Genomic DNA, 11,618 nt, shown 5'->3' with positions numbered 1-11,618 from the left:
GGAGATTCTACGCGATTTCCAAGTTTCACTTTAAAAGTGAATAGTAACTCGATTTTTCGGAGAAGCCACGGTGTGAAGTTGGCTTCAGGCTCGTATCGGACTCTGTTCCTAGCGGTCCAATAGCTCGTTTCGACCGGTTCAGCTGTTCTGGAACTAATGGCGCTGACGGATTTTGAGTTTGACGCACGGATTTCGAGAAAATCCAAAAATACATGTTTTATATGTATTTTTGTGTTATTCATTCTGTTGGAATGAAAGGTTGGATTTTGTCACGAATCCGTGGTCGATCGAGGTGAACCAAAATCGTAACTTTGTTGTCTCCGAGGTGCTGATCGCACTGGTGCAATCCGTTCGCAAATCTGACGGACGGATCTACGGAGATCGCACGTTGATCGAGGAGAGGTTGGTGTTGGCAAAACGGTATTTTCGCAAAAGTTGCGATATTTTATGTACCGTTTCGCGTGAAACCGGTCGTGGAGGGGTATCCGCGCGATTTACTCGCGCTGTGAGGGACTGGGATAGAATTGTTGATTCTTGGAGGACATTTTCGCAAAAATTACACTACATTTATAGGTTGAAGTTAGTTTTCTTTTGGCTTGGAAACCCTAACCCTAGCTACCCCTCCCTCAGCCGACCCTAACTGGTCCCTGCTCAGCCCATGCGCGCACCTCGGCCGCCGGCAGGTGCCCCGGCCGCCGGAAAATTGGAACCCGGCCACCTTCCATCTTTCTCTTTCAATCGAACCACCACCCTCTCGGCCTGAGTACACAGGGAAACGCGCGAAGCCCCGAGGATCCTTCACCCTGTGGGAGAGAGCTACCTCCGGCGCCGACCCTCGCCGGCCTCCGCCGTCGGCGCGCACCGCCGACGCCGCTGGAGCCACCTTGCTCCCTGCGGCCAACCTGCAGTCACCCAGGCCGAGCCTTGGTGATCTCTGCCTCCGCGCATCGCCGCCGCCCACCCTCGGTCCCGCCGCCCTCAGCTGGCCTCCGGCGTGCCCCCGCACACCATCGCAGCCGCACCCGTCGCCGCCGGCCGCCGCTCTCTCTCTCTGCGGCCGCCTTGACCAAGTGCGGGCCGAGCCGGGGCTAGCTCTGCCTCCGCGCGCCGCTGCCGTTCCCCGCCTGCCGATTCTCCTTTCCTCCACCTCCGGCGAGGTGCTGCCGTCACCCTGAGCCTCCCGCTGGCCGCCGTGGCCGCCATTGCCCTTGGAGCCCAAGCTCAAGCCGGTACGGGTTCGGTTTGCTCCGCCGCCGCCGCCGCCGCTTCCGGCCGCCAACCGAGGTGAGCACGGTACTCCTCACCTCCCCCGCATCGGTCCCTGGCCGCCGCGCATGCCGCCGTGCTGCCGGAAGCCGGCCGGAGCAACCTTGCTCCGGCCAAGCCCGAAATAGGGCTTAGTTTAGGATGGGTTTGTGTTCTGAGCTTCTCGAGCCTCCCTGATCAATACGGAAGGGAGCACGATGATCGTGACTCATTTCCGATCATCGTGCTCACCTTGGTTTCTGTCGGGAAGGCCCCGTTCCGCTGTTTTGGCGATGTCGCTCCGTTTCAGCCTTTTTGGCTGCTGTTTCGGGATTGTGCTTGTTTTTTCGGCGATCTGAGGCTGTTCCGATGCCTCCGGAGGTGAGCATGGTGACTGCTGGTCAGTGCTGATCATAATGCTCACCTTCCCGTGGATCAGAAGTGTCCGGTTAGTTCTGTTCGGCGTGATCTTCCCTGACTGCGCGCTATTCGCTGAACCTTCGGGTTGCTCCCGCGCTTCCCACAGCCAGCCGTTGTGCTCCGGATCAGGAGCACGGACTCCGGTACGTCGAGACCTGTCAGTACGTGTCTCTGCGGACTTCGAAAGTCCTCGGTTTGCGTGAATGAGCCGCTTGATCGCTCAAATTACATAAAATGATGAGATTTTATGTAATTAGAGGGTCTTTTATGTATTTGTGCCTTGCGTGGCTACTGTGGGCAGCGTGTGGGAGTTTGTAATGACCGCTGGACTGATTGTCCATGGTCCGTTAGCTTTCGCGAAAATCGGTAGGTCGATTTCGGTGCGTTTTTCGGCGAAATTCGCCGAAAGAACGCGATTTCGGTTCGGATTCTTTCCGACGGTGTTTGGTTGCTTCGTGTTTTGTCGCTGAGCCTTGTTGGCTGGTCACCATCATCACTTTGTGGGTTCGGTGATGATGGGTGAGCGACGGTGGGTTCCGGTGTCGAAATAAACACATTCGGGAACCCGGATTCGTACAATTATCCGGCGATAATTGTGTAGGGGTGTTATCTTGTGTTTGCTGCTAAAACACCCAAATTGGAGTGCTTTGGGGCAGCAGGTGACTCGTGACACGAGTCGGTGAGTTTCGGGACACTTAGTGGGTCCCGACGGCGTCCCGGTATGGTTTTCGGGACTTCCGGCGAGTTACGGTAATCGGTATTGGGAGACCGATCTTCTTGAAATTGTTTGTGGGGTTGTGGATACTGTGATTATTAGTTGTGGGTTAGATGCTAACCCGGTGGACCCTTTATAGGTCCGGTCGACATTCTTTTGCAGCCAGGAGACAGACGCGACATCCTTACAGGTGGGTACTTCGATCCGACGTCGGTACAGTGGTGCACGCTTGGTGATGGTTTCTTACCCTTACTCTTCTGTTGTTACTATCGCATAATATATTGAGCCTTGCACCCTTGTTTATTCGTTATACTCTACTCGTTGTTTGCATACTTAGTATCCTGAGTAGGAGTAGAGTAGTTCTATCTTCATGCGTATCTGTTGACCTAGTTGGTCGGTTGTTGCATTCAGTACCTGTTGACCTAGTTGGTCTGTTGTTGCGTTTAGTATCTGTTGACCTAGTTGGTCGGTTATTGCATTTCCGTATCTGTTGACCTGGTTGGTCGGTTCTCGTACTTCATTTCGGTGACCTGATTGGTCGGTTCTCGTACATCGTTCGATGACCCTTGAGGTCGGTATACCCTAAGGGGTGGGATTGTCGGTTAGCACCGACGGATGATTATAGTTTACACAGTTCCACTATTTGGCATATTTGTGACCTAGTCAGTCAGCTTCGTGAGTCCTGTCGTTTGATGACCTATGAGGTCGGTGTACCCTGAGAGGTTGGATTGTCGGCTAGTGGCCGACGGTAATTCGGGATTCTATTGATATACTCTGGTAACCTATTCGTCAGTTCGTCGTGCATATGTGTTAGTTGACTTTAGTAGTCAGTGCTTGTATACCTTTGGTGGGACGAGTTGTTCCCTCATAGTTGACCTGAGTAGTCGTTTCTTGTGCTTCTATATAGTTTGATGACCTATTGGTCGGTTTGCCCCGAGGGGCGGTGATTGTCGGCTGGTTGCCGACATTTGGCTATTGATCATATCTGCATTGATCGCCACAGCTCGAGTGCATTTCACGTACACCAGCGGGTTGATCCCCCGCAGGAGGGTGTTCTTTTCCGGAAAAGTGGTCGTACATCCGACCCGTGAGCCCAGCGGTGTTCTCTTTGTGCTAGGGTTACATGCCAGGTGCGAGCAGGTAGTGGCTTTTGCCTGAGGTCCTTAGACCGACACGACGGTTTAGATTGGGTACTTTTGGACTACTTGTCCGGTTGACGCATATAACTATAGTAGCAGTGGTCACTTGTATATCTTCAGTTCTTTCGTTACATTGTCTTGCTACTATAGTCTTGTTACATGTATACATTCAGTTGTTCATTACAGTAGCGGTAGTTGTACTTTCTTTCATATATATGTCTCTTTCATTCATTATTATTGCTACTGTATTTTCTACTGACCCGTACTGTTGTTTAGCTCTTCCTGATCCGGTGAGTACTCCTCGCCTTCATCGGCTTGCGGTACCCACTGGGAGGGGAGACATGTTTACATGTTCTCACCTCCCCCACCATTTTTCAGGTATTGCAGGCGATGAGTTTTGGGACGAGATGTGAGGTACGTTCGTAGCGGTCGATAGAGCTTCCGACCCAGGTTATCGATTTAGTTTTTATCCTTACTATTCTGTTGTTATAGCTTAGTTAGTTTATATGGTTCAGTTAGATGATCATACTTGATGTTTGAATGTTGTGAGCTGGTTGAATTTGTGGATTTGTGGAATTGTGGATTTGGTTTATGGATCTTCAGTTTTGGGATGTTTGTATACTTTGTGGTTCTCGGATTTGTATTTATGGATTTACGCATCGTGGTTTTCTACCCATCGAGGTAGTCGGTTTTCAAAATAGAGTTTCCGTGTGGGAAACAGTTTTCAAAAGATTTTTGAATGATTTTCATGTATGAATGAATTAGATTTTAAAAACAAAAGCTTCTGTGTGGGGAGCACTTTCAAATAAGATGTTTGTTGTATTGTGCATTGCATCATCCAGCGCCTAAAGAGTGCTTAGAGGCATGCATCATTCTAAGGATCGTTAGCTGTATGGGAATGCATATCATGATTTGGTTGCTGATTGGTAAATGTAGGTTGTGGTTGAGATCCTGTTGTATAGCTGGTACGCCGTGCAAATACAAAGGAGACTCTGTTCGAGTGGATAGAGGAACTTGGTATTTGTGGCGGGTCTGTACGTCGCGTGGGCCAGGTTGAAAAAAAAAAAAAATGGCACGTTTTCCGCAACTCTGATTTTAAAAGGCTTTTAAAATCGGCCCCGGGGCGTGACAATTTCAGTGTGATAAGGTGGTAAGTAAAAAGATGCTCAAAGAGCCACCCCTGGTACATTATAGCTTGGTCTTGAATTTGAACGTTTATGCGACAAATTTCTGTCATTTAGTGAATCTTCATAAGTTATCTTTATAATCTGTTACATCTTGATAGATTTTGCGCCTTTAGATTATTTTTGATGATTTGATTTTGAAGTATATATGAATAAAGAAATTTTATTATATTTTATCTACATCTTGATGAATTTATAGTAAAATTCTTAATTTTTATGAAATTGATGTAGATTGAAAGAAGTCTATGTGAATTCATTCTATTCATACACTAACATTATTGTTTTCACAATGCAATCATTATATTCTAAACTCTCTCTATTTTGGTACTTTTCTTTTGGCAAATTTTGACAAAAAGGGGGAGAGAGATGAGATTTTGAAGAGAAAAGGAGAGAGAAATTGAAATTGATTAATTTAATACTTAGACACATGAACAAAGGGGGAGAGATTTTCATATTTTTACTACTAACTTTGTTTGTGGAGAAAGTAATCTTTTTGCAGATCATTTGTGTCTAAGTCGTAGAGTTTGTTTAGGAGTTGCACAATTGTAATTTTGTGTTTTCTTTGGATCTTTCACGCGAGAAGTTCATTATTTTGGTGATAGTAATGAATTTCAATTTTAATTTTTGGAGAGTTGAGTGTTGTGAGTATTTTGATGTAATTTTGAGTTTTGTCACAAAATTGCCAAAGGGGAAGATTGTTACGGATTTTAAGTAGCATATTTCATGAAGTAAGTCGGAGTCTTGAAGGTTTAAAGAAGAAGAGACGAAGATTGAAGACTCGAAGACTCAAAACATGAATCCACAATGCTCGATAAGATTAAGTACTATTGATGATGATTTATGAACATTTACAAGTGTTTGGAAGACATTAGAATAGGTATAAATTGATAAAAATTCAAAACTAAGTTTTCCAAGTTCCAGGATCGGGACCCTGAAAGAAAGGTCCGGATCCCGTAAGCCTCTCTGGCTGATACGGAGCGAGGGTCCGGACCTTGGCTCCAGGGTCCGGATCACGTACGTCAGTTTTGCTGTTACGCAAGGAGGATCCGAACCTTGGGATCAAGATCCGGACCCTACTGGAAAGTCCGGATCCTGAACCCGACGTGGGTTTTCCAAATATGGTTTTAAGGTTTCCAAATATGATTTTTTTCAATCATAATCTATTTCTAATGGTTTCCAAATATGGTTTTTCAATCCTAATCTATTTATAATGTCTTCTAAACCTATAAATAAGATTTGGAGGTGCATGTAAAATATGTGAAGCCTAGATTATCTATTCAAAACCCTAGAAGCTTGTAGGTAGTCATTTTCCTCATCGTCTATAACAAGCTTCTCGCAAATTGATTCTTGATGTTCTAATTCTTGATGTTCTTCTAGACTCAATTTGAGAATTACTTACAGATTATTCCCACGGATCTTTAATGATATTCTAAGCAATAAATCATCATCGACCGTATTGTTCTGGATCCGGACGGAGTGTGCTCATGGATTTGAGTCGGCGTTGTGGATTCGACGTGTCGAAGCTTCGTGGATTCAAAGTGTAGACGTTCTGTGGATTCGGGACGTGGCGTTCGTGGAGTCGGACGTGGGGCGTGGACAACTTGGCGGCGTGCGCGAGATCCGAAGAAGATAAAAGAGAGGTTTGAGTCCGTGGATTCGGTAATCACCTTGTAATCTTTTATTTCGTAGTGGATTGTTATCGCGTGTTGGTCCCGTGGTTTTTCTCCAAATTGGAGTTTTTCCACGTAAATCTCGGTGTGTTATTTTATTTTCTGCACTTATTTTTTGTCGCATTGAGATTTGCGATTTTGGGCAATACACCTATTCAGTCCCCTCTAGGTGTTTGGTAGTATCTAGATAGATCCTTGGATTTCCATTTCCAACAAATGTCTAATATTTTAATATCAAATTTTAATTAATAGACCTGATATATAAAGTCTAATAATTTAAATTATATTTGATGAATTAATTTTGAAATCTTTATTGAAGGGTTTTAAGAATGTGGTGCATATACGGATGTAATACAAGAATCCTTAATACGGTGCACACAAAATTTCAAGAGAGATGAGAAATCTTTGTTTTCGCCCGTTGCATACTGATGTTCCATACACTGGGCATAATATTAGATGATTGATGGAGTATTTGATAATTAATATTATAAAACATAATTATATAATTTAAATAATTCAATATACTATAGAAATTTATTTTTGATGCAAATTTTAAAGTTGGCTTATGATGCAATAGGTGCGTTCAAAATTTTTATTGAAGATGTGACAAACTTTCATTAGTTCATGCCTTAATTTTACTAAATTTATTATTAAAAAATTAGATTGATTTATATGATTTATTTATAGAAATAGCCTATGCAATGATTTTCTCATATTTGAAAATAGGAAAGAGGAGAGGAGATTTGAGAATGGGAGAGAGGAGAGGGGATTAAGGAGCACTTGCCACTTGCCTCTCAAACTATATATATATATATATATAGAGTTGAGCTAGAATACTATCGGTAGCAAATGGATTCCGTTGCCACCCATTTGTTTTCGATGATGGAGCATCCAAATCGACGATCGGCACTGTTGAACATGAATCTATACCACTTGAAGTGTTTAGAAATCAAATTTCATACATTTTCGATATTATTCTCTTATCCATCGAGTGGACACAAAAATAAACAGCTGAAAATGAATATTCTTTAAAAAATGATGATAGGAGTCTTGTAGTCAAGATCAAGAGTGTAGATCTTGTTTTAAATAGTTTAAAGAATTTTCTAACAAAAATTCAATTGATTTGGATATCTTTATGCCGTTAAACGAGAAAATGCCTCATATCGACCACTAAAATTACAAATTTTGAAACCCTTTGATCATTAGGCAAATGATGTCGAAAAGATTTTAAATTTGATTTCTAAATACTTCAAGTGGTATAGATCATGTTCAACGGTGCCGATCGTCGATTTGGAGGATCTATAATCGAAAACAAATGGGTGGCAATGGAGCCCGTTTGCTATCGATAGTATTCTAGCTCAACTATATATATATATATATATATAACTAGGCTGGAATGCTATCAATAGTACCAAGTTATTGGTGCTATTGAATTTTTAGCCCTTGGATTGAGAAATATACGGTTAGGATGATGTGGGCCCTCTAGGGTTGAGTGGGTGGTTGGTTGAATAGTATAATCTAACGGATAAAAATAATCAAAGGGATTAATCTAACGGCAGAAAACTTGATAGCACCAAGTGCTTGGTGCTATCGATAGCATATGTAAGATATTGATTCCTCGTCCTATTAAACCACTTTTGGTCAAAAGGACCAAAGCGTGGCGAGAGAGATGCTTGGACATGTTCTATTTGACATTCCAAAGAGGTTGGAAGGGTCAAAGTTGAGTTCTAAAAGAGATAATTGAGTTTTAGCATTGCTCGGCGCAAAATAGTAGTCGAACAAGTGCTAAACATCAGTCTGGGCATTGTGTAACCGGTTAAACATCGGGGTGGTACCGGTACCCCATAGCAGACCGAGAGTAGCAGCTCTCGGGTTTGAGTAATTTTGGCTGTTAAACCGGTGATACCCCTGATGCGTACCAGTACCAGACTAGTTACCCGAAAAGGCAGCTCTCAGGTTTGGCCTCTGTGCAGCTGTTAAACCGGTGACAGATTACCCGCGTACCAGTACCAAGTGCAGAAAACTATAGATTGCAGTATGTTACAAATGGTAATTGTTGGGGGGTTTTATTGCAATTGTGGCAGCCTATAAATGGCCCCCATCTTCCTCTCTTGTGTTCACAGCCAGAGAACCTCCCCTTTACTCATTTTTCTCCTTCTCTCTCTAGAAGCTTTCTCAAGGGTGAATCTAAGAGGAGGACTTGGTGGAGATTAAAGCTTGGAAGTGGATCTTTGTCTTCTTCATCTTCTTCTTTGGCTTGGAGAAGTTGTGGAGAGGTAAGCTCTTGGAGCTTTAATGTCACGCCCCGAGCCTGATCCCTTTGGCTGGTTTGAGAGCGTCGAACAGACGCCGAACGGACAGAGCCTCCCCTGTCCGCTCAAGGCTCAACAACCAGTATCAATAGAGTTTAAGGTTTGCATAAGCGGAAGTATACACAATGGCTTGCACGAGGGCAAGCAATAGCCAATAGTGAAAGTAAATACTACACTTAGGGGTCGTTTGGTTGGATGTAGTTGTAGAAACAGTGTAGTTGGAAATACATGCAGTTATAAATGCTGCAGTTATAACTACACCTAGTCTGTTTGGTTTTATACAGTTGCAACTGCTGCAGTTATATTTCCTCTGTTTGGTAGGCTGCAGTTGAGATTTGTATTTATAAATACTGTCACCTTTTAGATAGAAAGGTGAGATTACCTCTCTTAAGATAACATACTTATGAGATTATATAATTATTAAGTAAGACTTATATATATATATATATATAATTTACATATTATAAAATTATATATGAATTTAATAAATTTTAAATGCAAACATATTATAAATTTGATCATAACAAAAATTAAAACATTATTGAACTATAAAACTGAATATAAATTAATCCATAATAGAACTAACAAATAAAAATATAAAATAAACTGACGTCAAGTCCACACATACTTAAAATGCCAAAAATAAGAAAATAAGGTTCATAGAAGAGTCTATCATATTCACCAACATTTTAAAATGACTGAGACTAAGATAGAGCCTAAGCTTTTATTTCTAAAAACAAAATATCATTTTCTTAAACCTAAGGATTTGGTTCATCCTCATCAGAATAGAATCTTGTTCGCCGAAAGCGTTGCATCCATTTCATACGCATCTCCAAAGGCTTTGCCATAAAGCATCTAGCTTGCACATCATTCTCCATTAAAAAATCATAAGCATCTTCGAGTTGTTCAACTGAAAATGGTAGTTTCATTACCTCCTGAAATAGCTCATTCGAAAATTGAAGAGATCTAGTTCCTTTTAAGGCCGTTGCGACTTGTCCTACTTGTGTTGCTAATTCACGTATCACTTCAGTTTCACTATCACGTAGCCTTTTTTCACCAATTCTTTTATTTTTGCCTTTTGAAGAGGTTGATGTAGTTTCCTTAGGAGTAGAAGGTAATTGGGAGGATTCTGTGAATATTATATCATCCAGACCAGCATCACCCTCGTTAGTTGTATCAATGTTAATAAAAGAAGGACCATCTAAGTTCACACCGAGTGCTTGATCAGTTTGCTTCGTATATTTGCCCGTCGCTTGATCATTGCCACATATCAAAGCCAGCTCTTCATAATCATTGATCGGTTTATTAATATATGGCTCATCTTTTGGATTGGCCTATTGAAAATATTCCAGATTAACATGTATTAATTTCATATAGATAAATTAATAGTAAAATAATAGAAAAATACTTGTAGATTACTTTACCTGAATATATGTCTTGTACTCATCTTCTCCCATTATTATTTTTTTCTCTTTCTCATCCCACCCAACACCGCTTTTCTCCTTGAGTTGTTTGATTTGTAACCATCTCGCTCGTAGTGTTCTCAAATGATTCCTAACATTGCTTTCGGTTATCTTACATCCAAATTGTTCATTGACAGCTACCACCGCTGCATTGAGAGTTTGAGGCTTAAAAGACTTGTCAATCTTCATTCCTTGTCTAGCTTGCTCAGCCATAAATTGAATGAAAAATCTACTCATAATAGAATTCCATTTGAAAGCACTGATTTTCTTGGAGCTAATATTACTACGTATTTCATTATCCATAACCTATAAAAAAAAGAAAGTGAGATAATAGAAAAGATAAATCAAAAAAGTATATCTAATATGTTTTAATATATATCACAAATGTCTGATATATAAAAGAAAATACAACAACATAGAATCAACCGAAATGTAATCACACAAAATAGAACACAACACAAAACTCATATAGAAAATTATTTCTACTTAGTTATTTCGACTTTGCCACATTTCCATCGCTATCCTATTCCTCTTTTCCTCCCATTCGCGTGCCTCCTCCCTATATTCTCGTCGAGATCGTAATTGAGGTAATTGAGTGGAATGAGATGATTGTGCTAGCCATTCTTCTTCACTTGGTACTAATTCATCTCCTCCATGAGACATTATATAGTTATGCACAATGCAACAAGCAAGCACTAGATTCACTTGCGTTGAAAAAGGAAAGAATGGTCTGGAGGTTAAAATTTTGAAACGGTTTTTTAATGAACCAAATGCACGCTCAACCGAGGTTCGTAGAGATGAATGTCTATAGTTGAAAAGCTCCTGTGGGTTTGAAGGAGTACGAGCTCCCCATTCTCGTAAATGATATCTAACACTTCGATAAGGTGATATAAATCCAGGTCTAGTTGAATAGCCTGCGTCAACCAGATAATATTTTCCTACAAGATAAACATAATAAAAATTTTATATCATTATTAAATTTGAAACTTTTTCTATTATAAATATTTTATATAATATTTAGTTTACCTTGAGGAACCCTGAGACCACATGGTCTTTCAATAGCATCTCGTAAGACAAGTGCATCATGTGCTGATCCCTCCCATCCAGCTAAGACGTATGTAAAGTGCAAGTCAAAGTTTATCGCCGCTAATACATTTTGTGTAGGGTAAGATTTTCTACCACGAAATGCCGCAACTTCTGATAATGGAACTGATTCATGTATGTGCGTACCGTCAAGTGATCCTATACAATCCTATCATAATCATTCATATAATATTAACAATAATTTTGACGTGAACTTTAACAAATTATAGTTTCTTGTATTTTAGGAGAGAATTTTACCTTGAAGAATGGCATAAACTTACGGTTCGATGCAATTCTTTGATGCACTATCATGCTTGGTGGTCTTATTAAGTCATTGCGAAGCTCACCAATTGCATGTAAAACTTGATTGAAATATCGGCTTACTGT

General features: G+C 41.3%; 1 protein-coding gene across 1 annotated transcript; it reads right to left on the bottom strand.

Annotated features, from left to right (window-relative positions):
• LOC109714113 (L10-interacting MYB domain-containing protein-like) lies at positions 9,444 to 11,234 on the bottom strand. Its single transcript, XM_020238550.1, has 4 exons — positions 11,175 to 11,234; positions 10,991 to 11,086; positions 10,110 to 10,454; positions 9,444 to 10,019 (listed from the first exon to the last, which is right to left on the bottom strand). The coding sequence occupies exons 1-4, from the start codon at positions 11,232 to 11,234 to the stop codon at positions 9,444 to 9,446; spliced, it is 1,077 nt and encodes a 358-aa protein (XP_020094139.1).

This window comes from Ananas comosus, linkage group 8, assembly GCF_001540865.1.
Source record: "Ananas comosus cultivar F153 linkage group 8, ASM154086v1, whole genome shotgun sequence".
Classification (NCBI taxonomy): Eukaryota; Viridiplantae; Streptophyta; class Magnoliopsida; order Poales; family Bromeliaceae; genus Ananas; species Ananas comosus.
Note: the sequence above shows the minus strand (reverse complement) of the source record. Positions and strands in the feature narration are given on the sequence as shown.

Excerpts from the sequence above, each read along its gene's own strand:
- LOC109714113 (XM_020238550.1), bottom strand. The coding sequence starts at position 11,234 with ATGATGCACTTGTCTTACGAGATGCTATTGAAAGACCATGTGGTCTCA. Across the intron at positions 11,087-11,174 it reads TGGTCTCAGGGTTCCTCAAG|GAAAATATTATCTGGTTGAC; the intron begins GTAAACTAAATA and ends TTTATCTTGTAG. Across the intron at positions 10,020-10,109 it reads AGTACAAGACATATATTCAG|GCCAATCCAAAAGATGAGCC; the intron begins GTAAAGTAATCT and ends TATTTTCAATAG.